The 27,868-nt window shown below is 40.8% G+C and overlaps 4 protein-coding genes across 4 annotated transcripts; 1 reads left to right on the forward strand and 3 right to left on the reverse strand.

The window, feature by feature from the left end:
• Positions 1 to 406: 406 nt before the first annotated feature.
• Positions 407 to 10,108, reverse strand: fam193b (family with sequence similarity 193 member B). The gene is made up of 10 exons (XM_044363643.1): positions 9,681 to 10,108; positions 7,198 to 7,476; positions 6,324 to 6,510; positions 4,254 to 4,472; positions 3,279 to 3,684; positions 2,965 to 3,148; positions 2,586 to 2,819; positions 1,143 to 2,214; positions 977 to 1,052; positions 407 to 850 (listed from the first exon to the last, which is right to left on the reverse strand). The coding sequence occupies exons 1-10, from the start codon at positions 9,837 to 9,839 to the stop codon at positions 754 to 756; spliced, it is 2,913 nt and encodes a 970-aa protein (XP_044219578.1). The 5' UTR covers positions 9,840 to 10,108; the 3' UTR covers positions 407 to 753.
• A 608-nt stretch (positions 10,109 to 10,716) lies between these two features.
• On the forward strand, positions 10,717 to 15,227 carry mxd3 (MAX dimerization protein 3). Its single transcript, XM_044363649.1, has 6 exons — positions 10,717 to 11,181; positions 11,886 to 11,985; positions 12,515 to 12,544; positions 12,744 to 12,858; positions 13,060 to 13,225; positions 13,385 to 15,227. The coding sequence occupies exons 1-6, from the start codon at positions 11,112 to 11,114 to the stop codon at positions 13,501 to 13,503; spliced, it is 600 nt and encodes a 199-aa protein (XP_044219584.1). The 5' UTR covers positions 10,717 to 11,111; the 3' UTR covers positions 13,504 to 15,227.
• prelid1a (PRELI domain containing 1a) lies at positions 14,844 to 21,623 on the reverse strand. The gene is made up of 6 exons (XM_044363648.1): positions 21,493 to 21,623; positions 20,759 to 20,878; positions 20,022 to 20,247; positions 17,965 to 18,078; positions 17,574 to 17,652; positions 14,844 to 16,423 (listed from the first exon to the last, which is right to left on the reverse strand). Exons 2-6 carry the CDS (start codon positions 20,848 to 20,850, stop codon positions 16,302 to 16,304), a joined length of 633 nt encoding a protein of 210 aa, XP_044219583.1. The 5' UTR covers positions 20,851 to 20,878; positions 21,493 to 21,623; the 3' UTR covers positions 14,844 to 16,301.
• Positions 21,624 to 23,053: 1,430 nt separating this feature from the next.
• Positions 23,054 to 27,806, reverse strand: npy7r (neuropeptide Y receptor Y7). The gene is made up of 2 exons (XM_044363646.1): positions 27,686 to 27,806; positions 23,054 to 24,957 (listed from the first exon to the last, which is right to left on the reverse strand). Exon 2 carries the CDS (start codon positions 24,917 to 24,919, stop codon positions 23,804 to 23,806), a length of 1,116 nt encoding a protein of 371 aa, XP_044219581.1. The 5' UTR covers positions 24,920 to 24,957; positions 27,686 to 27,806; the 3' UTR covers positions 23,054 to 23,803.
• Positions 27,807 to 27,868: the final 62 nt, after the last annotated feature.

The raw sequence follows: 27,868 nt of genomic DNA on the forward strand, positions 1-27,868 counted from the left end.
GGCATTGCAGGTAGGTCATCAAGTGTTTGTCATTTCATGTTAACACTGATTCCTAAATAGCTTTTTTTATTACGATTAAAATTGAGAAGAGTGTACCAATTCAAATGCTTGTGAGAAAACATTGAAAAAACATGTGGGGTAAAAATCAAGGAATGCCATGAACCCCCTGCAGAAAAGGAGGGTACAAGTATTATTTTTTTCCTCTAAATCAGGTCCAAGAAAGTTGTCTTATGCTCCTTGTTGACAGACCAGAGACAGCATATGATGAACAATTTCTAGTGTCTAGTGAGACTGGTGTAGTGGGCAGGAAACTAGCAATGCACAATGCAATGGCTGATGAGCAACAGTATCTTTGGAGCACCAAATTGAACTGACTGGAATTCAGAAGTTTAACAACGTTAAAATGTCAGATTTGTGATAAAAACATTTATTTCATGTAAGGTAATTGTTTACATACTACATACTTAAGCACATGGATGCAGTGGATTTAACAGACTTTTTCCATTTTGCATCTCTCATTTAGTGAACATTGCAATAATAGCAAAGGGTAGAGTCGGCCTTGAGAGTGATCTCTGGCTTGTTAGCCACAAGTTATATTTCAGTCTTCTGAATGGAGAGTATGATTTTGAACCAGGGTCCCTTGGCTTAGTAAGGAAGAGAAGAAAACAGGGAATGAGAGAAGGCCTCAGGCCAAATAGGGCTCTACTCAAAGAGTTTGTGGTGTGAAGTTTTTTTTTCTGGCACTCATCCGAGTTATTGAGCTGCATTGGAAGGAACCTTTTTGAGGCTGAAGTTGGACCAATTCACTGCTACCTTCTGGCGAGTTTGTTTTGCAGAGTCAAGGCAAAACCTAGAGAGTACAGATAGAAAAGAGGAGGAGAGGCAGCAAAAAAAAAAATAATGCAAAATTTAGTGACACAGTTAATCAATGCAATAGAGTGAATAGAGTTCTGCTACACTGCTGTATTGACCCCACCTTTTGAAGTATTCCACTTCCCGATCAATCTCATCCATTTCTGTGGGATCCACATCTTTAGGGAGAAATACATCATCTAAGGAATGAAAAAAGATGAAAAATTAGATGGAAGGAGTCAACAATTACAATCATGCACAGTGTTATAATAATCTATATTTTCCCGTACCAATAGCACTGCTGGATTTTTCGCCCTTGTTCTTGTTCTTCTTATTTTTTCCCTTGGATTGCAGCTGTTGCTGCCCATTGGTTGGAATGGTGGGGTGTGCTTTGCTTTCTGAATCCTGCTCGGACCGAGATCCTCGTGTGTCTGTGTCACCCTTCCCCCTTTGTGCATTCGAGAGGCCACCATTTGCTCCACTGGCAACATTTCTGGATGATTTGCTCTCCTCAGCTTTCTTAGGCCCATTTCTCTGGTTGTCTGCAGAGTGCTGAGGCTGTTTGCTCCCAGCTTTTGAGCCGTTAGAACCAATTTCAGCCACCTTAGACTCAATGGTTTTCTGCGTTTCATTCCCGGAGGCAGCTTTGGTTGGTTTGTTGGAATTTTGCTCCGACACAGGCTGCTCCTGTCTTTGCTGCTGCTGCTGCTTTTTATTCTTCTTTGACTTTGTACCGCCGTTTCCAACTGCGGAGTTCTTGGGATCAGGGATGTCCTCCTTTGATTTAGCTGTTGCTTGGGCTGGCACCTGTGGCAAACTGTCAGATCCAGTGGAAGTGCATCTTTCTGGGGAACGGACCCTTATGAGCTTTGAGAGACTGGGGGTAGTGTGCAACCGCTGGATGTCCTTGGACCCAACAGTGACCCCTGATGCCGTGGTGGTGGTATTAGGAGATGAGACAGTGGTTGTGTCCTCCCATCCATTAACCAGGTCAAGGTGGCTCTTAAAGGTTCCCAGTGAAAGAGGGGCGAGGTCAAGGTCTATCTGCTGCAGGTCAGAGGAACCATTGAGATGGGATAGTAAATGGTTGCCCTCCAACGTGGCTGCCTTCTTTGGGAAGTCATTGACATCCAGATTGAGGTCGTACATGCTAAACGAGGCCCGGATTGAGTCTTTGATGGTGTTCTTAATCTCTTCGAGCCGACTGGTGAGAAAACTGTTGACGCGCTCAAGCTCCAGCTGAGGCCAGTCCAGCAACCGATTGGCTTCAGAACCGTCAGGGATGGGCTCGTCAACAGGCTCAGATGGATTGGAGTGAGGGTCACTGCCTGCAGCACCCATGTTGCCCTGCTGAGCTTTTTCCTGGAACAGACATGGTAGAGGCATGATCACAAAATGTGATAATACTTAAATATACTTATTTGGTGCTGACTGAAATGTGTCCATAGCACCGAGTATAGAAAACATCTAATGTTTGGTCAGATTCATCATCTTGTTTACTCTTTGATTAGATAGTTCCAGATTAAAATCCAATTTTTGCAAATTTCAGTCTATTTTACTTGGGCAAAATTCTTATAGCTTGTGTTTGGATGACATTTAACATTTGGGAACGTTGTCTTGTTAAAGGAAAACAAGGATTATAAAAGAATACATGCTGAAATTTCTCAGGGTAACTGGTTTTGGTATCAATACTCAAAACTAGGTATCAAAAGACATTTTTAAAGTTACCATACCTTCTTCTTTTGTTTGTGTCGAGCCCTTTTGGCAGCCTTGGCACTGTTAACAGGTTTGGGCTCCGAACTGTTTATGAAGTCCAGCAACTCATCCACGTCCCGGTTGTCAATGGCACCAGCCACTGTCAGTTCTGAGTCCTGACGCTGAGGCAGCTCCTCTTTACGTCGGGTCAGTCGTGAGCGGAGCTTCTCTCGGATTTCAGCGTAGTTACGGCTAGTTGGTGCAGCTGGAGGCTGTGACCAAATATTAATAGGAAATATTACAATACTGACACCTTTTCATATAGTTTTATAGATGTTTTTAGAAATATGTAATAGCAAAAGGAAAACGTTAATTACTACTCCAAAAGTTAATAGCAACAAAAAAGTTCCAATGTACCGCATTGTGTCCGAAGAACTCGCAGTAGCAGCAGTCGCAGTACTTCCCATCCTTCTGGTTGGTAGAAGACGAAGCGCAGGAGCTCCTCTCAGAGCTGCTGTCTTCATCCTCCCCCTCCTCTATCTCCGACGGTGGATGGCACAACGTCCCATTAGTCATTTTGTGCCCCTTACATGCCTGATCCCTACAAAAGAAAAAAAAGGACTGATATTAATCTATGAGAAGGGATTTGTATTCTGAATCAACACAGCTAAATAAGCAAGTTTTCAATTCCACACACTCCAAACAAGCAATGTTCAGACATCAATACTAACCTGCAGGCCCCAGCTGTCATATGGCCTACATTTGAAGTGGCCACCGTTCCCCCACTGTGTCCATTACAAGGGTGGTTACAGATAGACGTGCCCAGTTTGCTGTGTTGTGTGTTCACGGCAGGAATGTGGGCGTTTTTGCACGGGCTGGGCTTATGAACAGATGTTGGGCTGTCTGGACTGGGAGAGGTGAGTTTAGCTGTTGGGCCGTGGAGGTTTGGTACCAGCGGGGAGAAGGGAGCGTGGGCTGCAACCCCAGTGGCAGAGGAAGAGGTTACATGACTGTGCTGCCCGGAGCTTGGCTTTGGAGGCAGGAGGGAGGAATGCTGTGAAGACAGGCCGGTTGGACTATTGGGGGGTACCGACAAGTCTGTATGTTGATGGTGGTCACTGGGGTGGAAGGCTTCACCTGGACAAAGGGAAGCATGTATATAAATTACTTCAGGGTAACAAATGCTGGATCATCTTTCCATACAGTTTATTTCATATTACTTGAATAGGAATAGGTTGAATTGTGTACCTAAAAACAAAGAGATTTGTCCAATAAAATACATTTTGTTTAAGAGGATGTTTTCATTACGTAGGGGGAATTGCTTCAATAAAATTATAAGTGAAAAATTAGGCATTTGTAAGTACACTACGTTTATTATTTCAATGTTTCAGATACATGTTTAATTCAACATTTTATATCTGCTTAGATATTTAAATCCATGGTGACAGGTTGTGAAACTACTCAAAATGACACTTTTTCTGCTTTCTTAGCCAGCAAAGGTTGATTACTAATCTCAAATGAGTCTTTGAGTTTTACTTACACATACTAATATATATCAAGTTATTTCAAACTGTAGGTATATAACCATGTTTAAAACTAACCCTAAATTCAGTAAGGGATCTGAAAGACTGGATTCAAATTAAACAAGCAGATTCTATGCTGGATTCAGGTTTAATAAAATGCCGTGGAACCCTGTGAGTAGTCACCTGGTGGCGTTGGTCGACGGCACATGGTCTTGAAGTGCTTGGGAGTGGTCTTACAAAGGTCTGCTGAGGTAGACAGGGGGTTCCCAGCAGAGGATCCACTGGAATTCTGGGATGACGGGTGACTGTAGGGACACACTTTGGTCCCCGACGTTTTAGCAGATTTCCCCGGCGCTTCGTGAAGTCCTCTTTTCTCATGACAGGCTGATCCTGCTGTTATACCTGGAGATGGGAAAAAAAAAGGCACTAAATGAGTGACTTTATGCAAGATGCTGTAATTTTCACATTTTTGCCAACTAAAGCTTGGTTCAGAGATATAACTACATAAACACAGTTTAATACCATTTCATTTGTTGATATGTTGCCTTAAAGACGTCTCATATAAAGCGTACAGAGAGTACAGAGGAGCAACTGGGATTTTCTGAATTTGGACTGCAGTTTATGTTTTGTAAAAAATAATTCCCTGCTCTTTTGAGTCTTGTTAAGACATGTTTATGTGTCCAATTATGATCATCTCTCACTGCTTTGAGAGAGAAACCTTTTTTGCCTTTTTTTTTTTTTAAGCCTTGAGCTATAAAACTTTTTTCCTCTCTTTTGTGTCAGAGAACTCCCTTGAAAACGAAATGCTGCATCTCAAGGGGCTTATCAAAAAAAGTAACTATCTGCCAAACAGACCTGCTAGCCAGTAGAAGTTGATAAAAGTAACTGTAACTTTATGCCCACTTAAAATGTTGCTATGATATCTAATTAAGAACATTTAGTGGCTCAGTTCACGTCTAATTTGTAACAGATGTAGTTTGATTTAATTTCTAGTTGAAAAACACACCAGCATAACTCACAGTTAAACAACCATTTTTTCAGTCAGCACCACACAAAATTCAAAATGAAGTAAAATAGGGCATTTCTAATTGAATGTTACCCACTGACTCAGTGAAAACACATCATTATTTCTGACTAATTTCACTTAGCCTAGCCTAAATGCATTTTGGCCAGATGACACATTTTAGTATTTGCTGAACTAGAATTGAAACCACAGCTATGTGCCAGGCAACCTCTACATGGTAAAGTGATAAAAGTCAAGACATTCTGCAAAAGAAGACAACAGACAAAAGCACAGCTCATAGCAGTCTAACTTTTGATTCCAATTAAATGTACTATGATTTGATTATAAAACAATTCTTGACACAACTGAATCCACCTCAATTTTTGATTTCCACAATTATTCTCACTGCATGAACACAACCACAATAGGATGATAATCAAGATCCTTTATGGCAACAGTCAGGACTTTGCTTCCATTTTCATCTATTAAATGGTAGAGTCACTTTTTGAGTCTTCACTGCATCAGAGAGCTGCATGTCCAGGCATGCAATATAAATGAGTAGCTCTGTTGTAAAAGGAGATTTGGGGTAGAACTGATATATATGATGGATTATGAAGAAATCAGAATCATTCTATACATTTAAGCACAAAACTGCGTCTGTTTTGCTGCAACCTTTCTACTAATACACACACACACACAAATTACATGCACTTAAATTGTCTGTGTGAAAAGATCTGCATTCTCCTTATTAAATTGAAATTAAAATTATTCACATATGTGAAACATTGTGGTGACCCGACCCATATCATCTATCCTGGAGATAAATCATCTCGCTTCATTCTTGAAAGTTTTTTATTTTTAAACAAATCTCCATAATCTGAAGCTCATATTAAAACATTATCCCACCTTTCACAATGCTCAACTCTAAGGACTGTAGAAAGTAGAGCATTGGAAGCTTTTACAACTTTGTTCTTCTAAGAAAATGTAGACTAACACCTGGACAAAGTAGGCAAAAATGTGTCACACATTTATTGCTGAGTAAGTACACTAACAGCCAGCCATGGAGCTCTGATTCCAACCAAATTTGTGACCCTTTCACAAAACTGAAACTCAAAACTGATAGAGGAGATTTCCGCACGAAACTGAAACTCGCAAAACAGCAGGAATATTAGGTTTGTTACGTTCTCAGCGATTATTGTCACTGGCATTAAAAGCTCTGTGGAGCTGTCTTTTACGCTGTGATGCCAGACCTTGTTGTGAGTGTGATGAAGTGTTGTGGCTGCAGTGTTCCCCTCCGTTGGTGTGGGCTGAGTTCCAGAGTCCTGACAGTTTGTGGGCTGACAGGAAGGAACTCGGGTCCCAATCCACAGTACTTTGCTCCGGGTAACCGTTCCCACAGCTCTGGGACTTACAGGAGGAAGAGTGTGACAATGGTACCTGAATAAAAATTTTTAAAAAAACAACAAAAAAAAACACACAATCACAAAAAAGGTTAATCATGGAGCTGTTGTCTACATAACTTATATTTTGACACTAGAAATGCCAAGTAACTAACAGCATTAGCTCATAATCTTGGCAACACATTAATAGAATGTGTCAAGACAAGGGAAAACATCTAATAAATGCATGAATCAATCTTATATGAAAAGACAAATAAAGTTAAAACACTGCAGGGGATTGTGCTGCAATCTTTCCAGCTGTTTCTTTTTTTGTTGTTGCTATTTTTAACACTTGACTAGAGCTGAATATCAACAGAACATCTTGAACAAAGTAAGTTTAGTCTTCAAAATTTGCATTACATGTAAAGCATTTCTGTAAAAACAAAAGAGAAAGCAAAGGTAGTAAGTGCAGCTGCCTTAAATATTCCACACAGATATACAAAGTAAGTTACTCCCGAGGAGACAAAACAAAGACTGAAGATCTTTACACTTATTAAATCCAAGGTGACATTTGAACAGAGATTTATTTAGTGAGTAAGCACATGCAAATGCAATGTCCTGCATGCTGAATAAAGATGAGATTGATTCAGCCAATAGAAACTAACACAATTTAACTAAGAAGTAGTAAAAAGAAGTTGTAAAAAGCATCCAGACATATGACCCAAATCAGTCCCCTTTTATTTACCGGCGTCGGCTGCTCCTGGGTGCTCCGTCTTTCCTCCTCTTCCACGGTCTTGCAGCAGCTCTGACAGATCCACAGAGGCACCTCTCCCAGCAGGGACTGAGACAGCGAGGGCACCGCATCAGCAAGCTTACGCCCTGGCGCCTCCCGCAATAAGGCCTGGGAGAGTGCAGGCACGGCATCAGCCAGCTTGGTCCCATGGCCCCCTGGGAGTCCGTTCATGGAGTTTGCTCCCCAGTCTTTGAATTCACGGTGGCACAGGAGGCAGCAGGTGTGCATAGGCTAGGTGGAGAGAGAGAGGATAAAGAGGTCAAGTAATAGCCAGTCGAACTGTGAACTGTGACACGTCGTTTTGTTGGTTAATACTGCAAAGAAAATAGGATCTGGCAGGTCGTATGCCTCTCAGAATGATTCTTAAAATACCTGATGATACCAACAGATGTCCTAGATGTCCATCAGATGGCAATTAAATTAGTTATTTTTAATCTAATTAGAATGTGTGAGTAAATAAACACTCAGTTGCCAGTTTACTGTGTACACAGAGCTAAACGTAATGCAATAAATCATTATAGTATCCAGAACATGCAGTTATAAAGTTGAAACAACACTTCTATAAGCAGCTTTAACAAAAACATATCTGAATCACATTTAATACAGTTTCTTTGTCAGCGGCATTATAAAAATTTCCATCATTAGTCAAATCAACTCGGTCACAGCGGAACACTGAATCAGTTTTTAGTGCCACAGCATCACCTGGTGTTATTTGTTTATTTATTTGTTCATTTTATTATTTATTTATTTGTTATTTGTTTAATTTGATCCCTATTAGTTGCTACCAAGACAGCAACTATTCCTCCTGAGGTCCCCACATGAAAATACGTCAACATACAACATACCTGAACACTTAACAACAATACCCAAAACTCAGATTCCCTCACACCCACCCAGCACCCCCAGATCACCCCTTACCCACACAGAAACCTCTCAGCTCCAAAGGTAGGGCTGGGTGATTTCGACAAAATCAAATATCACAATATTTAATAATAAATAATAGAACAGGTAAGTCAGGCCTTCCAAACCAGGATAAAACAGCATCCATGCCCAATCACAATATTACGAGATCCAAGATCTAAGATGATATCTAGTTACATGTCACAATATCAATTTAGAATTAATATATTGCCCCGCCATATTCAAAAGAAAAACATACCGTCAACAATGATAATAACTCTAACAACAAACAGAGAAAACAAAATAAAAAATAGAACGAAACAAAACTCCACCAGGAACAGCCTTGTGTTGAACCACATAAAAATGATTCCAACGACTAACAATGCAGTGAAGAATACAGGTTTTAAATGTGGGAAAACAGAGATGTGGTGTAGCATCAGTACTCAGTTGAATCAGTGCATCCCTATAAACCTCCGCTGAGACAGGATCTATTACAGGCCTGTTGTATTAGACTGCATCAGTCTTAACTTGGTGTACCTAAAAAAAAACATCGAGAGAGAAACAGATGCCTCCCAGTGTTTACTTAATATAATTTTATATGGCATATAGATATATTCTAAATTTCAAATGATAATCAGGGTATTCAAAAGTACTTAAGCACAATAGTATTCTCCCAAAAAAGTAAATATTATGACACATGTCAAGACACGCTTCGTGCACACGTGGGATCAAATTTAATTGATCGATGCAAGCAGCAGTCAGTGAGGTTGTAAAGGCTCAGAGGTCACATCAAAGGTGGGCTGGTTGTCCAGTCTGCCTGCAGCATGCCAGCTTCACTTTTTTAAGGTTAGTGGTGACCCTCAACTTTGTACATCCGATTTAGCATCATTAGCTGATCGCTGCATGCATTGAAACTTTTGACATTTACTTCTGACACCTTTCGATCGTAGAGTGCGGTAGAGCCAAAACAAATATCTAAAGTATAATAATAAGAGTCGAATAATCAACAAGATCCAAGTCGAGTGTCCGCTACACTGTTTAATGAAGCCGTTGTGTCTTTGAGCTAAGTAGCGGATGAGCTAGTAGCTGGTTAGCCCCCGCTGCTGTGAGTGGCTTCAGTGTCGGCAGTAAGCACGTTTGCAGCACGGCTAGCCTGCTGGCTAACATTAGCTGGGCGGATGAAGAGTTGTAAACGCTGGAAATGGGACGACCTGTCCGCGGCACAATGTCACCTGTCCCGGCGGAGGAGATGGGTTGCAATGTTAACTCACACTGCCTCAAAGCCACACTGCTGGGGACGGCTCTTCTAGCTAAGTTCAAACGCATTATTTATTTAATTACATGTCAAACGACGGGAAAGCTCTGCATCCACGACTATTAAGACTAAAATAGCTTTCAACCAGCCATCGGGTGCATGTCTTCTGCAGGGTCTAGCTGCAGTAAATAAATAAAAGCACAAAGGAGGATGTTTGGCGTAGCAGAGAGAGGCTAGGTAGCCTATTTTAAACACAGCGGCTGGCTTGCTGCTAGCTTACCTGGTTCGCCCTGGTGGTAGCCAGCCTATCCAGCCCAGCATCTCCGCCGCCACCGCCGGCTGCATCGCCGGGAGAGACTGGGCTCTTCGGTACGGTCTGCTGTCCGGGCACCAGCTCCTTCTGGGCGACGCCTTGCTGTTTGCTTTTCTTCCTTGCCATCACGACGCTGTTTGTAAAACGCTTTGGCCAAGTTTGCACCAGTTTCGGTTATTTTAAAAGCACACTTTCGTTTCTTCTCGGACCTCAAAATGTTCTCTATCTCCTCTCCAGTCAAGACAACAGTCAATATGGCGGAGGACTGGCACACTCAGGAGTTCATAGGTTAAAGATACTGCTGGCAAAGAGGCTTCACTTCCATGCGGAGAATACAACGGCAGCCCACTCAAACGACGAAGCTAGCGCCGCCATATTTAGTGAGGGCAATCTTCTCCTCCCACTTTTTTTTTAATTATAAGAAATAAAAGACAATTAAACAGGCCCTTCCTCACACGGTGGTTTCAGCATATTTAATGAGCATAATATTTTATCCTACTTAGATCGTACGTACCCAATATATGTAATATCATACTTTTTGTACGCAGTCTATAAAGTAAACAAAAACGAAAAATAGACGAATATGGCGTGGAGTTGAGGTAAAGACGTTTGTTTTTTCGAGCATCAGTCAAATGTGAGAGTAAAAAAACATGTTTAATGAATAAATGTACAAGTGTAACAATACAATATTCTATAACAATGCAGCTTTGTATAGCCAGCTCACGAATGGCCATGTGATATACGACAGGAACAACTTTGAATAAGCAAAATGTCAGAATATAATGATATTATCAGATAATAAATGCTTGAAAATAAAGGTGCTGTGAAGGGGAGAGGGGGAGGCTCGACGATGACGTCTTTACGTTGTTTCTCGATGCCTTCGAATACTAAACGAAACATTGTAATTATAGCCGAAATGCACCATAAGGACACACACATCGAAGACGATCTTTTCCGTTATCTAATGTTTAGGTTACTATTTTTTATGACATTATGTTTTGTAAAAAATAACTACTGTCTTAAATATTATAGTCGGGTATTTTGCGCAAATAGCCGTCTTTTTAATATGCAACAGTAGGCGTAAATTTCACACAAATATAAAGCTAAAATGTGTGACTCATATAAGTACTCTGTATCACTAAAATAAACCAGCATAAACTAATATTTTTGGCCCTTTTTGTTATTATTTCTGCTCAACCAAGTGCCCGCCGGGACTGTATTTGAGAGAGAAATTTCAGATGTCCGATCTTCAACGGAGCACTTGAAGGCAGCGTGAGGACGTAGCAGCACCGACTGACTGACACAGCTTCATCTACTTGAAGCTAACGTTACGCTCGTACCCTAGTAGGCTGTTGCCCGCGGTTTTTTCATTCTAACAAAAAGATTAAATTAAAAAAAATGGAAGGGAATGTTTGCAACATCCAGGTGCTTCTTAGGGCCGCTGAGTTTCTGGAGAGAAGAGAGCGAGGTGAGTGTTTTTATGACAACTGTCAGTCTACAAAAGGGGGGAGGAAGTTGGTTATTGGTAAAACAACAAAATGCACAATGAAGCGACCGTAACTATGCATGCAAAACATAACACAAACACATAATGCAGCGCAATTGTTCGAAAAATCATCGAGATTTCTGCTGGAAGGTTATTTTAAGCGACCTTTCCCATTTGACTCAGTGACCTACATATCGCTCGCATCATTGTACTCAAAGGCGCCAATCTGGTCCCAATTCAAAATGAACCCGAGCGGCGACGAGCGCTCATCAAGGTGAATGAGAGGGACGCAGAAAAAGGCAATAAAATAGGTTTCATTCATTGTTAACGCACTGTTGACATCGTGTTGGGTGTTTCTATATGTGAGGCTACAGAGGCGAGTTTTATAACAGTGAATAGATGGTGTGTGATGGCGCCAAAATCAAAAACAAAACGTCCAGCTGATGATGCTGATGACAGTACCCGAGGGGTTTTGTCCTCGTAGTTTCTCATGATGGCATGTTTACTCCTCAGGCAGATGATAATAAGAGTTCATTTGCAGCACCAGGGTTCACTAATGTTAATAATACCAATAGAATAATAACAATTGAAACGTCATATTTAACATTGCTGCCATTGTTTTTTTTGTAGTGATTTAGCCCACGACTTCCTTTGACATAGCTGTGGTGTTGTTTTTTCCTGTACAGAAGCAGAACATGGCTATGCTTCAGTCCTGCCTCTAAGCCCAGGTCTCTCTGATAAGAGAAGCAAACAGAAGAGCAAGAAGATATCTCCTGGTGGCAATAGGTGAATACATTACATAACACACAACTGACAAAAGGGTGTGGTTTGAAGTCTGACTTTCACTTAGGGCTGCAACAATCAGTCAATGAATCGATTAGTTGTCAACTACGAAATTAATCACCACCTATTTTGATAATAATATTTTAAAATCATTTTGATTAAATTATTGAATGAACTGAATTTTGATTAATCATTTTAAATCTTTTTTTTTTTTTTTGTCCAAATACTTTGATTTCAGTTTCAGTTGTATTTTCTGGTTTCTTTAGTCTTCAATGACAGTAAACTGAATATCTTTGGGTTGTGGACAAAACAAGACGTTTAAGGACGTCGACTTGGGTTTGGGTTAACGGTGGTTGACATTTTTCACCATTGTGACATTTTATGGACCAAACAAAAATAACTGTTAGTTGCAGCTCTACTTTCATTCATAATAAAGCACCATTTTAAACCCAAATATGTCACAGTTATTGTTAGCCATCATCATGAATATGTATTTCTAAACTAACCAAACTGTCTCTTACTCCAATCACAGGTCAGTTCACAACGAGTTGGAAAAAAACAGGTAATGAGAATGTTAAGTTGCATGTCATAGCAAAACAAAAAAATAAAATATATATATAAATATAAAAGATGGGCAAAAGTTATGAAATAATAGATCATCATTCTGAGTGAAATTAAGTTCACCTACAGTATTTTAAACACCTTGTTTGCACTTGCATGGATTAACAGCATCAGTTGTTGCTTGTTGTTGTGTTTTGCAGACGAGCTCAGCTGAGGCACTGCCTGGAGCAGCTCAAGAAGCAAGTTCCTCTGTCATCTGACTCGATGAGAAACACCACCCTCAACCTCCTGAGACGAGCCCAGCTTCACATAAAGGTAGACACAACACCCAGGCTGGAATCATACTTATAGAAACATAATGCTGTTTGTCCCAAGCCACCAGATCCATGGTCTTTTATATGCATTAGGGGCATTTCCTGACGGTGCTCGCTCTCCAGATGCTTATCCTGTCTTTGTTGTGACCAAGGCTTTTGTCTACCTCTCACTTGTTTCTCTCTCTCTGCTTTCTCATCTCAGAAGCTGCAGGAGCAGGATGAGCGTGCAGAGCAGCTGAAGGGCCGCCTGCGCTGGGAGCAGAGAGAGCTGCAGGTTCGGCTGGAGCAGCTGCAGAGAAGCACGGAGAGGATGAGGAACGACAGTCAGGGGTCGACCATGTCATCCGAGAGGTCGGACTCCGACAGAGGTAGGTCAGACACAAGTAGGGTCTCACCTCAGGCCTCCCGTCACAATAATAATAAAAGTTTGAAGCTTTCTTGGCGTCAGCTACACTTGTTGGTTAATTTTGTGATCTTGGATTTTATAGTTTCCTTTTGCTAATGGTTCTGACCTTTGATCATTACAGAGGATGTGGAGGTTGACGTGGAAAGCATCGTGTTTGACTGTGTGGACTCTGATGGACTGAGCATTACGCACACTGATGCAGACCACTGTTACTCCAGTATGGACAAAGCCTGGTTATGACAGCAGTAAACTCGTGGTAACTGGTTTAATAACACCAGGTGAGGAGGAAGAGGAGAAAACATTCCAAAAACAAGCAAACAGAGGATGAAGGAGAATGGAGGAAAATGTTACTGTACAAATGAAGACAAATTTTGACAGGAGTACTTTTTTTAACATTCTCTTTTCAACAATGTTTGACTACAAGCTAAACGATAACGTTTTACGATTATGAATGAGCTGTGTCCACTTTGCACTGAATAGCAGTTAAAATCACTGGGCTGGGATGGATGTATCAATGCGCGTGTATATTTCCGGCATCGACGATTGATGGAAACATTTTCCAAAGCCATTGACTTGTCTGTAACTTACAATAATTCAAGCAAATCTATTCATTCACCTTTTTTAAGGGCTTTTTATCCAAATAAGGGCTTTTTTTGTATCGAAAACTCTTAACTTATTCTTTACTACAGTATGCCTATATTGAATTCTGCCTTAAATCAGATTTGGTCTTTACAGCTTCTCTTTAGCACTAAGTTTATATTTCAGTAATGTCATGTGTAGCATGCACTTAAACATTAATCTGTGCTATGTTTTGTATAAGTGTCTCATTATGTAAGTTCAGTCATGTATTTTGTTCTTTTTTTTTCCTTCTGTTGCACAAAACGTCCACTCATTGCACTTGTTTCGTCTCAAAAGGGTTGAGAGTATATCACATGGTGAAAACAGTGAACAGAACTTAACTGGTCATATTTGCACATTTCTATCTGGCAATTAAGTAACTGTGCCAAATATTCGTTTGGTGTATTTGTACACAATTCAGTCACAAATTTAGTGCAAGAACTTTGATGCCTGAGATGAAGATTAATGTTGAGGGCATTAATGGTGTTTCCTTGCACAGGACTGTTTTATTCACTGCTTTGTCGGAAGTGTTCAGCATCAGAACTGCGCACTTCGTTGCTTGTGCATTTGTCAATAAAATGATAATTATGCATACAGCTATTTCACCACAGTCAGGAAGGTAAATGTGTACTTGTAATGATTATGCAATTTATGAGTTACAAGTACTGTATGTATCTTATTCATTGCTATGTATTTAATAACTGAAGGTGCATTTTGCCCTGACTTTTGTATATGCAAGATGCCTTTATTACCTTTTTAATAGTATGTCTGCATTCATCTGTCTCTCCGCCCAGTAATATTATGTAGCAATTTTGTACTGGTGTAAGGTTTTTTTTTTTATGAATAAATATTTTCTATATTTAAGTAGTTTCTGATATTTTTGCTTGACCTTAACCTGGAATACATCAGGACTGGTATACAGAGACGTCACTTCATATTAAAAAGATCTCACAGCATGATGGTTACAAAGAAAATGTCCATTTATTGACAAACTGATACAGTAAGCGCGCATAGTTGCATGAGTTGTATCATCAGACCTAAGCTGAATGTGAAAAACAAAGGCATCAGTTTTGCCTTTATACACACATTTCAAATATAGATGCAAACAGACCCACTGCAACCAGGTAACCATATGAAGAGTGCTAAATGACAAGTGCCTGTCAACAATTTGGACCCTTCTTCACTCAGTGAACTTAAACTTAAAATTAATGAGATGATAAGTCTTGGTAGGATGATTAAGGTACATTTGGGTGAACTGAACAAAGACAACATAAGCGCAAATACAACTGAAACAAATCATACATATTCATTGGCATTAAAGCTGCATTAGGAAGTTTTCTGGAAAACGAAAAAAAAAAAAAACAATGAAAAAAGCCAGAATTTGAAAATACACCTCTCCTCCTGCAGCCCCTCCCCCTCCCTCCTGTCCTAAGCCCCTCCCACCAGACGAGCACAGGCATATTCAACATGGATGTAGATATGCACACACTTCATACGTGCATGAAACAACAGTTTAACTGTTTACTGCCTCATTCAAGCAACAGAAAGTTTGGAGGCCAGGCGAGCAGTGGTACACTGACAGATAGGAAGTGACGGGACTGCATGAATTGCATGCAGATCAGATCAGATCCTGACCCGTCACTCAGGGACTCGGTCCGGCTCTCTGACGGACTGCTCACTGAGAAGGTTTTGGAGGCAGGCAATTAATGAGACGGGCAGATTGCGTGCAGGTAGACAGGCAGGGATCCAATCATTTCATGCGGGCCGAATACAATGATTTGGACGGGCTTATTACAAGCTTGTGACAGCCACAAATACCAGATTTTTTTTTCCTTTCTTTTTTTTTTTTTTTTTAAGCAGAGCATTTGATTAATTGATTGCTCTCAGGATGTAAAGAGAATTTCAACAAATATAACAAAAAATGCTTGTAACATAAATTGCCTTCCCTAGCTTAAATCACATATTTTGTAATTATACAGATCTGAGCTTCTGTAAAAGAATAGTTAGCGATTACAAAACAACTCATAAGAACAGTTAAAAGCAAATACTGTTGAAGGGCACAGAGGTTGAGCAAAGGTCTGAGGAACAGTATCAAGGTTGGCAAAGTGCTATCGTCATTTTATAGCACCCAGAGCCATATTCAACCAATCCTTTCTAAGATCTCTATCTCTGATAAATACCGAGAGGATCTGGTATCAAAGGTGTGGTGCAGGAACGGGGAGGCTGGAACAGGCTCTCGAATCCAGCTCAGGCCTTATGTGGTCCACCCACCATATCAGTCAGATGCTCCCTCACAGAGGTGTCTACCCATGACCGGGATCAATTTGTCTCACCCCAATGCATAATTGAGCCATGAGAGGGGTAAAGATAAATCTGTCCCAGTATCAGTGGAAACAGAGCCAGTGGTTTTATGTAGCTAATCACACATATTGTTTCTTCTGGGCGTGTGAGGCGAGGTCTTTGGCTTTCTCCTTAGCTGCCAGTGCTGTCTCTCTTGCCCGTTCTGTGGCTGTTTCGGCGAGGGTTCTTGATGGAGTTTCACCTTGGATAGAATAGAAGAATACTTCAAAAATACAGTAAACCGAGAACATTCTTCTCTGTATATTTATGCAGTTCACGAAAAGCATCGCACTTCCTTCATGATTTTGAACTGTGCAATAAACCAGATGCTTGCATAACATTTTGAATCATCAGTATAATTTGTACTGACTCTCAGCTTGTCCGTTTCCCAGCAAATTAAAAAAAAAAACAAAACAAAAACAAAACAATGACATGGCCTTTTATCAACAACATATCACCAAGATTTCAATAGGAAACAGCTGGAAGTGGATACAGATGGACACACTTAAAACAATACAACAATATACTTTACGCTTTCAATGCCATTTTACTTGTTTGGCCTGAACTACTACAAAAGTGACTGAAAATTTGCTATAAACTTTCAGTATTTACCATTACTACATTTCACAGACTTGAAAACGTATGAACTTGTGTTCTTGCAAATTAAAATCTTATAAATTATGCCACACCTTTGGAAGCAGCTAATCAAATTAAGCTTTGCTCAAACCGCCCATAAGTTTTTACACTACACTACTACAGCACGTCTTTCTTTTGTTCAGTCAAAAATCTGTGCATCTTGTAATTTAGATGTCGCTTTGCTTTCTGAATAAATCCTGCTAAGCGATAGCCTGACAATATGAGAACGCTCGTTTCTTCATCGTTCCTAAATGAACTGGATTCATAAGCCTTTTCCATAGCAGACATCTTGGCTTGTCATAGCAGGAAAAGCACAGGTGTTACTAATGAGATCAAGCAATGCCTCTGTTCCAGCAATTATTGATTAGTTACACCTGTGTCGGACAAGAGTGTCTACTGTGAAAAAGGTTTATTCAACATTAGTTTCACTCCACATTTTTCTCCTGGTCATGTGCAACTCCCCGCAATGGATATTAGCCCCCCGGTTTGGGATCCAACCACTGCTCTATACAGTAAACTAAGTTTTCATGGTGACTTTAAGTTGTTACTGTGCATGAATTGGTTTGTGCACACACTCTTATGGCCATTAACCATCTCCGAAAGGAATTCAAGTTGATTCTTTGTTTTTTTTATATTCATATATGTGTTATAACATCTCTTAACGGATGCATGCAAATAAAGATGAATAAAGAAAGAATATCCAAAAGAAAACTTACCTTGCATTTTGGCCAGCACGTATTCAAAGCCTTTCATGGTCTTCGTAACACTAGTCTTGAACCTTGCAAGACCAAATTCCTAGAAAGAGAGAACACAATGTCAGTCAAGACAGGAAAATTTCTCACACAGACAACACTTTGTCAACAACATATAACTCAAATCATCACATACTAACTCACTCGACAATAAAGGACGACTCAGATTCTACATCATAAATCGTTCAGTCAGTCCTGGCAGACAGTTTCAACCGCTCAGCTGTTGCATCTTAACACTGTATTATATTACCAATTACAGAATGAAACATAGGTGGGGGAGCCTCCCTTCTCAGACGCCCCACAACACTTTCCCTGGTCTGTTACGTAGTGCAGTGCTCCACTTTGCTCTACTGACCTGAATAGCCCTCGAGAGCCCGTAGACATTGGAAGAGATCCAAGCTTCTCTTTTTATCTCAGTCCAGCTGCCATTCTCAGGGTTGATTTGGTACTCGCACCGCTCTTCCACAGACTGGGGTAGAGAGGGAAAAAAAACAAAACAAAACAACAGCAACATGAGGTAGAGCTGCAACAGTATTGATTTTTGATTGATTCAAGCTGTCGCGGTAACCGCCATAAAGACAATAATTGAAACTTCAGATGCCCCTGCCCCCCTCCCCTTTTCTAACACCTGTTTTTGGAAAAATACTTCTTGAATATAATTTATAGTATAGTTATTTATTCTCACTCAGCTCTTGAAAGCAGTCAAAATTTATTTTCTCTGGCAGTTAGCATTTATAAGACTGCCTGTTGGTCTTTATCATCAGTGACAGTGGTATTTGGCAGCTTGACATATTCCATTGCTGCAGCAGAGATGTCGGAAGACGCTTTGGACTCATTTTCATTTTTTCCATTCTCTCGTAATGAATTTATATCCGCAGAAAAACACATTACACAAGCCTTCAGAAACTCCTGCAGGTTAAACTGGACTAACAAAACACTTTTGGGGCTGACTAATTCTAACACATTCACTATAAGCAGACTTTAAGACACTGGCTAGCCTAGCAACATCAGAGGTGCAGTATGTAGGATTTTGTGGCATCTAGTGATGAGGTTGCAGACTGCAACCAACTGAATTTGGCCTGCCTAACCCAGGGATTCCACCGGGCGCGTGTGCGCAGCGTTCCAGCTCTGACGCGGTTTTGCTCCCGGTGGAATCGGATACATTGACTTGAGTGGCCGCGATCAGCTCCGGCAGCTGCGTCGGAACGCGGCGCACACGCGCCCGGTGGAATTCAGGGGTAATAGCCACCTTTTTCATTCTTCCAGATCAGGCAATTTGCCCGAAGCAATTTTCTCACTTCCACAATCGCCCTCCTGACTCTAAAACTGACACTCTTCTGAACCTTGATCTTGACCTCATTTCAGTCATTTATAATGTAATACGCTCTTTAAATCCTGATGTCTCTGTTAATGTTAAAAGTACATGGGAGGATGACTTAGGAATGGGATTGCCTGATGACAAGTGGAAACACATTTTAATAACTGGTACATTCTTCTTCCATCTGTGCAAGGCACATCATTCTGCACTGCAAGATCCTCCACAGAGCTCATTACACAAATGTTCGATTGGCTAAAATATTCCCAGACGTAAGTGATGCCTGCTACAGATGTAAACAATCACCTGCCAATCTTATCCATATGTTATGGGCCTGCCCCAGGTTAACAGATTTTTGGACGGATATGTTCGAAACCTATCAAAATGTACTACATATCCCTGTAGATCCTGACCCCCTCACAGCTATATCTGGAATCCCAGTGGAGGACAATCATCCCATAGCAATGCAGAGGGTTGCTGCGTTCACCACACTATTAGCAACAGTGGAAACTCAAATGGAAACATGTTTCTCCTCCCAGCCATTGCAGATGGATTGCGTAAGTCTTACACTGCATTAAACTTGAGAAGATTAGGTTCTCTTTAAAAGGCTCACTAAAAACCTTTGGTGAGACCTAGGGACTCTTTTTAGACCACGTTGGCACACTGTCTGTTCTGCCTGATGACACAGTGGTCTGAAAATACTTCTTCAGATGTATGTCCAGGAAAAATACCTTATATCGTATATTCAGACCAATACGGTAAGCTTTTCCAAAGCATTTATTCCTGTAGCAGTCTATTCTTTATATCCTCTACAGTCTAAATGTCTATCTTTATTCCAGTGTTGTCATTAAGAGGCCAACTTGCAGCAGGAATATTGTTCGGCATTCGGCAGGCACATCATTCTTTATGTCAAGCCTGAAAGAATAACTAATGTCTCATCACTTGAGCCGCTCACTCAGCAGTGGATCGGTGACCAGCTTGACTCTACGGTGGTCGTGACGTGATTGTGTTACTGTGGTAACCGCGGCAGTTTAACATGAGGCCATGTGTTTACTTTGTGCAATGCAGAGTGTCTATAGAGGCGAAAGTTATAGTACCATGAGACGAGCGTGGCTGATGTTCCATGTTAGTGTGGTCATGGTCCTTTTCTGAGGGTCAACAATAGAGTCCTCGATGATATACGCAGAGCTGGCCATGTGCTTCGGGAGGTACCGCTCCATCCAGCGAGGCGCTCGGCTAGTTTTGGTCAACAGACGTCTGGAAATGAGGCAGTTGGTTGGAGTAACCTCCCGAAAAATGATGTCCTCAGTCAATACATGGTTACTGGGGAAGAGAGGCAAATATTATGGATCAAGGCAATACAAAACCTCTGTGTAGGAATGCAGGTCTAGAACATGCTTAATTGACAATGAAAATTGTTGGACATTAATTTTCTTTTGATCAGGTAATCAATTCATTTAAATGTTTCAGCTGAGTTAAACCAAAAATCTATTAATTGTTTAGTTTATAAAACGGCAGAAAATTGTGAAAAATGGCCATCACAATTTCTCAAAGCCCAAGTTCACTTATTCAGATTGCTTGTTTTGTTCAATCAGTGGTCCAAATCCCCAAAAATGTTCAATTAACACAAGTAGAAGACAAAGTAAACCTACTCATATTAGTTGTTGCCAAATACTTTTATGTGAATCCGTTCATATATTCATTGTTTCAGCTGTAATGTCAGCATTATCTCTGTGTATCACATCTCTGTGTCCACAGTATTTATGTAGTTTGGATGAAGAAGAAGGAAGGATCAGAGGTGAAAAGTGTATCCATAAACCACTACGACCCTCACCTGTAGGGGTTGGGATATCGTTGCCAGTAAGCAACACAAACTTGGTCCCAGGTGCTTTTTAGCAAACCTGCGCAGCAGAAATACTTCACCATTGTTCCCTTCGTTTACTCTGGCAAGACCCTGTGTCGATACAGAACAAACAAAACGCGTTAGCTCGGCAGGTTTATGCAACTACTGGCTTTCAAATAACAAAACAGGGCGACCTCGAGAATGATGGTGACAGCACTAGCCTGTGGTAAACACACTGAATTGAGCAATAGCAATGTGGACGATTAAGGAAGTAATGTTTTTACATTTAAAAAAGTGTCAAAAAGACAAGTAAGACAAGTCAAATAAGACTTAGATTTAGGTTAATGTAAGTTAGCTAGCTGTGTTGCCTCACTTTCCCGATCTTTCCAGCTAACGCTACATGACAGCTGTCGAGTCACCAAAAGAAAATAGAAAAAAAACAGCATAAAAGCATGATATCAACTCACAAATACTATCCAGAGTCCTGGTATGATTGAGAATAGCCTAACATTATGACCCACTGAAAGATATTTAAACAGGGAGTTAACATCGGGTATAAAGTTACTGTGACATTTGTCACGTCCGCACTCGTTTTGACTTCCTCGTTAGCTTCAACTAGCCTAGCATGGAGCAAACCTTATGAATGAATGGCACAGTTCGACCCACTCACTGCATTAACCTACATTCAATAAGTATGAGTTTATGTCAGAGGAAAATACACTTACCTGTATGGCGACAACATTCAAAAGATACGTATTTGCATTTTATTCTCCTGTCCGGATAAGCTTCACCATGAAGCCACCTACAACTCATGTCAACCGTGACTCCGGCTGGAAAGAAGGAAGGTCAAATACCAACGACATATCCGGTAGGCGATATTATTTTCCTAGGATGGTGAAGTCATGACCCGCTCTACTCTGCCTCTGATTGGCTTACCCTGATATTATTACCCTAATTCTAACTAATCGCACTCCTCATGCCTAAACCTAACCAACGAAGGGAACGAGCACTAGCCAATCAGAGGCAGAGAAGGGCAGATCATGACGTCGCCACCCTAGGAAAAAAAATGGCATCCGATAGGTCGCGCAGATGCAACATCCACTTTTGACACTAGAGGGCAGCAGGTGACTGCAAATTTCCAAATTTTCAGCATTCAAACCTCAATAAAATTATATTTTGATCATTCGTTTTGGGGTTGAATGTCGTATAATGCTGTCAAAACAACTGGAAGTGACATATGTAAGGCTCACTGAAGAGAGTGTGGCTCAGAAAACCTACTTTCAACTCGAGGGTAAAAAGTATTTTAATCGTTAATTTGATTTCCTTACTATTTTTGTTGTTTTATATCCCCTTTAGCAAACTACACTGGAGAAAGATGGATAATCTATTCTGCATAGCTAAAATCACCCCTCAAGACACCTCCAGTCTGCAGATAAAAATTTCACACATTAGGTCAAATGCCTACTGGGTCTGAGCTCAACGTTTGTCTGCTAGCAGTCCTGATAAAGCCTTAGGCCTACAGTTTCTATATTAGTCTACAGTGTGGAATATAGGCTAAGCCATGAAATCAGTAATGTGGGTGTCAAGAACAGGAAATACATAACCAATATGTATTTTTGCTGCTGTAAAATGAATCACTGCGTAGGCCACATTTGTCTGCTTGTTCATTAAATGCTTTATTAGCTTTATTAGATGTTATGTCTTTTGCCTCTTTTTTCAGAATGCAGTATGAAAGTTTATGTCACATTTTTATGAACCTTGCTTTTTTGTAAAAAAAAAAAAAAAAAAAGAAAAGAAAAAGAAAAAATAAAGACATTGCTTCTATTTCCCCTTGCACTGACTGTTTGGGACTAGGAGTTTAAGTTTATCTTTCCTGTTGTACACGAGGAATGCAGGGTTGCATGTACCAGGGCTCCAGACTATTGTAGATCTCAAAAGTTTTGAATAGAAAAGGTTTCACTATTTTGAAGTTGTACTAGTATTCACCCAGCCAATAACCCACAGACATTTACAATATTATTACCTTACTGCAATTAAGGGGTCCAAGTCAAGCTCTCTTTATCTTGCATGGAGGCACTAACTGTCATTTCTCCTGATGGTCAAATTGACTCTGGGAGTTGCATGTGCAACGGGGGCTCAATATGTGTGCTCACAGGCCCTGTGGCTGATTAATGTTTGCGTGTTCATAATTAAAAGACCACCAACAAAGGACACTTTAGCAGCTGAGTGTAATGAATATAGAATTGCACATTCTGACATCCTCCCAATCAAATTTTTTTTTTTTACATATCCTCAAAGCAGCTGACTCCTGCCCCACATTCTGTGATGAAGATATTAAAAATGTGTTGCTCTCACTTCACACAGTCCAGTGGTTTTTAACTCCCGTTCCTCTGGACGCAGAGTCCTGCTGGTCCATCTAATCAGGAACAGCTTGTTGCCAGGAGAACAAAATTAACATCCTGCTTGGACAAAAAAACAGGCCTTCTCAGGATTCCTTGGACAAGGCTTGACTGTTATTCTGCACAGACATTGTAATAAATCCAAAATGAAGCATTTGGAGTAATTATGTGAAAATCATCCAAACGTCAACAAATAGAAAAAACAATAGTGAACAACTGTTCATACAGTCACAATAATCATCTTCCCTTCAGTAAACACATTAATAGCCTCAGATTGGCAAATGTATGCAATGCAGTGCGTAATTAATTGGACGTTATTTACCAACAAGAGCTCTGCATTTACAGGAAACACATTATACGTTGTACCGAGATAATTAACACCCTAGTAAACATCTTAAACACATAACTGAATACAGTCGACAAATATATTTTCACTAGTACCATTCACAAAGGAAAGAAGAGCTTTACATCAAGCAATCTGCATGCAAAGCTTTGAGCCCTCTCCAGTGACATCAAAGATACTCAAGAACAGACCATTCAAGTCAAAAGGCTACTTTTGAACCACAAGCACCACGAACCACAGGTGCGTTCAGCGTGTTCAGTCATATTCTACAGGCTTTTTAAATTTTTGTTAATCTCATACAGCAGTAGGTGGGTGTCCACCATTGCGACCGTTCAGAGTCAGCCTTCTTATGGAACGTGTCCTGAATGAGCCCTCAGGGTGGAAAGAATCTGGCTTATCCTCACAACGGAAGACCATGAGGAAGCCGTTCCTATAGTTTTTATTCATCCACCCATACAGGAGAGGGTTGGTAAAAGTTGAACACATAGCCACAATATGGAACACTGTGTATATCAGTTTGTACTCCTTAAACCTGAGCACCAAGTCAAGATCACTGGCCAGCTGGAACACGTGGAAAGGTAGCCAGCAAATAGCAAACACCACCACCACAAGGGCCAACATCTTGGTGGTCTTTTTGCGCCGGTTGATGCTGTCACTGCGGCTGGACGGGCTGATGTGATTCTTCAGCTTGACCCAGATGCAGATGTAAGCGTAACTGATGATGGCTAAAGGAATAATGTACTGTAGGAGCAGCATTGAGAGGCTGTAGATGACTCCGTCCCTGCTGGTCCCATGGGGCCACTTCTCAGAGCAGACAGCAATGCGGAGGTTGATGGAAGGAATCTCTTCATGGCGGTACTCTCTGAAGATGGCCAGGGGTGCTGCCAGGACAGCAGACATAGTCCAGGTGAATGCCATAATGAGGAAGCTGGAATGCCATGTGAGACGCCGACCAAGGTGGAAGACGATGCAGCGGTAACGCTCCAGAGCTATGACAGTCATGGTCAGGATGGATACATGCACACTCAAGGCCTGGGCAAAGGGCACCATGTGGCACAGCACAGCCCCAAACTTCCACTCATCTAGCAGCGTGTAGACCAGAGTGAAGGGCAAGCACAGAGTGTCTACCAGGAGGTCTGCAAGGGCCAAGTTAGCTATGAAGAAGTTGGTCACTGTTCGCATGTTTCTGTAGCGGATGATCATATAAATGACAAGAGCGTTCCCCAGCAGCCCCAGCAGGATGATTAAGGAGTAGGCTGTAATCAGGGTGATCTGGACGCCAAGGTGCTTGGTGATGTCCGTGTGGAAACCAGGTGGGTGTAAGCCCATGCTGTCATTAAGCAGATTCCAGGCATCAGTTTCAGCAGCCTCACCTTCTCCTGTGTTGTTGGTTGTGTCTGGTGGGCTCATTTTGTCTGAAGATGCCAGATATAGGGCTGTGCTGACACCTGAGGTGAGAAAACCCATAAAATTAAATGATTTTCTGAGATAGGACAGGCAGACTATTGTTTCTAACAATCTAATAAAAAAAAAAGACAAAGGCTGTCAATGTGAAAAATGTTTGTGCTCCTGGTGTTTATTTCCCACCTTTAGTCTCCAATCTAGAATCGCTACCCCTGATGTGCATTTGTCACTGCCAACTCCACTGTCACCATGTCCATGGTGTCACTAGTCGCTAGTCAAGGGTGTAACAGGCATCCCAATGAACAGGAAGGTGCTTTTAGAGCAGTGTTAAGGACATGATCCCTCACAGGCTTCCCAGCACCAAACACTCCAATTGTTGTTGCATAAATCCCTGACTTAGCCCGAAGTACAGCTGCTAGGAATTGAACCCTGGGTCTCTCTTCAAAGAACTGTAGACATTCATGTCAAAATATGTTTAGACAGACCTGAGTTAACGGTGGTGTACTTAAACCTTTACATTTTTTTAAGGGTCTTTTTCCTCATCATCATTAAATGAACCCTCTGAACACTTAAAGTCAATCCAAATTTTAATGAAATATAACAAAAGAGAATTGATGTACTATTTAATTATTTTCTTCATATCATATAGAAAGGGTAGCCTGTGTGGTAAATGCCATTCTGTCATTAAAGCAATCTAGTATTTAACTTGAAATTAATGAAACTGTGCAATTTAGAAGATAAGAGAAGTCGCTGATGCACTGCATTTATTAGTACAATTGTGCAAGATTGCCTTGAGAAGTGGATGTTCTGAAAAGCTGCGAATACACATTTCAGTAACAGATGATAATCAATAGAAATCAGAACTCTTTGCACACACTAGTTCCAAGCACTTCCAAATCACAGATTGCTACCCACAGCTATTCATATAGAAAATTGCTTTGCCCATGGCCTAGGTATGAGTGTTCATTTGGTTACAGCGTGCCGTTTTTCCGAGGGACAGGGACACCTGTGCCATTATAAAGGCTAAAGGAAAATGATGGAGGAAGCAATGTGATCAGAAGGAGTCAGCCAGTTCAAAGCTACATCATTAAAGCCACAGACTGCTCTCATACACAATCTGCATCTCATAAAAGGAATATTATGTGGTGTGCCTAATTTCTGACAGAAAGACCAGTGCTGGCCCATGTTGCACAACCATATTTCAATGAAAAAAAATCCCCTTTTCAGTATACTTTCTGTAGTACATTATCTTGTTATTTCTGTCAATTTACTTGTGAGAGGCTGAGAGCCCCTGCTGAATACAAAAAGAACATTTTGTCATGACATGTATAAAAACCACCATCAGTTTTTGACCCTTAAAAAACTGCAAAGCTGCTGCGTCATTATTAAACAAATGAATGCTAATTCCATTAAGTGATGTTAGACTCAGCAAGAGGCTTTCAACAAATCCACAATAACTCTGTTCTTATTTAGATTCTTTTTGAAGTACATTTTTAAGGAGTGTAAGAAACAGGCATGGATTTGTGGCTAACATTCAATTCCTGAGATTTTTCTTTATGGAACTTCTGAGACACACAGGACAACATTTAGTGAGAGGTCATCTTTTTGGTGACAGACACTCTTTGGTTGCTCTGGGGATCTCATAGCCTATTTTTTGACAGACCATTGGAAAGAATATCCAGGTTTAGTTTACTGACATCATTGCTTTACCATTATTTTTATTAAATCTCAAACAATATATCTCAAATCTCAAATATTTTATATTAGAAAACATGGAGTACATTTTGTAATGTTGCTCTGTTGCTTCAATGTCATAATTATCTATATGCATTACATGGCACAAGCAGCAAAAGGTTTAGACAACAAGTGTGTGATGTGTCTCTAAGCTGCTGTGCAATAAATTAAAACCACTCATACACTCAGAGTTCTTTGAGATTTAAGTACACATTATAAAATGTAAGGTGTGAGACCTAAATGAGATTATCAAGGAAATAGAACATAAACACACACCGTGAAATGACTTGGAGGATAACTCTGAATCTGTAGGGACCACTGAAATTGTGGTCATGACAACTACAGCGTTGCGCTGCCAATGAACCAAAAAGCATGTACACCCTGCCTGTGCCCTGTGTCAGCGGAGCAGCCCACACAGGTGCAGAAGGGATTTATCAAGCAGGCTGCAGGCGACATATGCACTTTACAAAGCATCGGTAATTTGTCAAAGCCCCCTTTTCTGATCAGCGATGGCAATCCTTGACTTGAGGCAAGCTTGTGCCACTGAGGGATCTGTTACCTTACACCTGCTGGAGCAAAAGGCAAAATTCAGCCGAATCCTAGTGAACTCTGTACACTGCCAACAAATTAGAACCAGACTTCTCATTCCCAATCAAACACACATTGATGCTTCGTTCGTGCGTAATTGTCGCCATTTGTTTAACTTACTGAATAGTGAGCATTCAGATATTTCCACGTGAGCTCTTAAAGCTTATTCAACCGATTAGACAGGTGCAAACCTTTGCCTCCTACACAAATAGTATGATGTGGTACGTAATTTGGTCTCTTGTTCATCAGATGCCTTTCAAAGATCCCTCTCATATCCAAATTACGCACATGTAATAGTTTCAGTAACTACAGGTTACGCTGTCACAAAAGAACAGAGGAATTGATATCTTGCGTTTCAGGGATACATTTCTGTCACTAAACTATCCTCGAAATATTCATTCAATTCATTTAAAGTCTACAAGAACGCTATCCACATATTAATGCACTCACCTTTCCCCTTTCTATCTCCTTTTGCAGTCTTCACTCGAGAGTGGTGTGAAACAAGGGGGGAAAATCCCAAGCTCCTCCCAAGCTGTAGCGCCTAGTGCGCATCTTGTGGCTCGACTGTGCGTTCCTGAGGCAGGTCTACAGGATTCAGAGTGTGCGTCCACATCAGTGCCAGGGACTGTCACT

The sequence above is a fragment of the Thunnus albacares genome, chromosome 10, assembly GCF_914725855.1.
Source record: "Thunnus albacares chromosome 10, fThuAlb1.1, whole genome shotgun sequence".
Classification (NCBI taxonomy): Eukaryota; Metazoa; Chordata; class Actinopteri; order Scombriformes; family Scombridae; genus Thunnus; species Thunnus albacares.

Bases quoted from the DNA above. Each gene is read 5' to 3' on its own strand.
- fam193b (XM_044363643.1), bottom strand. From the start codon at position 9,839: ATGGCAAGGAAGAAAAGCAAACAGCAAGGCGTCGCCCAGAAGGAGCTG. The intron at 6,511-7,197 runs GTAAATAAAAGG...ATTTTTATTCAG, and splicing joins CCCAGGAGCAGCCGACGCCG to GTACCATTGTCACACTCTTC. The intron at 4,473-6,323 runs GTCTGGCATCAC...TCCCATCTCCAG, and splicing joins TTCATCACACTCACAACAAG to GTATAACAGCAGGATCAGCC.
- prelid1a (XM_044363648.1), bottom strand. From the start codon at position 20,850: ATGGTGAAGTATTTCTGCTGCGCAGGTTTGCTAAAAAGCACCTGGGAC. The intron at 17,653-17,964 runs GTCAGTAGAGCA...CTCTCTTTCTAG, and splicing joins GGCTCTCGAGGGCTATTCAG to GAATTTGGTCTTGCAAGGTT. The intron at 16,424-17,573 runs GTAAGTTTTCTT...ATTCTATCCAAG, and splicing joins CGTGCTGGCCAAAATGCAAG to GTGAAACTCCATCAAGAACC.
- mxd3 (XM_044363649.1), top strand. From the start codon at position 11,112: ATGGAAGGGAATGTTTGCAACATCCAGGTGCTTCTTAGGGCCGCTGAG. The intron at 11,986-12,514 runs GTGAATACATTA...CTCCAATCACAG, and splicing joins ATATCTCCTGGTGGCAATAG to GTCAGTTCACAACGAGTTGG. The intron at 12,545-12,743 runs GTAATGAGAATG...TGTGTTTTGCAG, and splicing joins AACGAGTTGGAAAAAAACAG to ACGAGCTCAGCTGAGGCACT.
- npy7r (XM_044363646.1), bottom strand. From the start codon at position 24,919: ATGAGCCCACCAGACACAACCAACAACACAGGAGAAGGTGAGGCTGCT.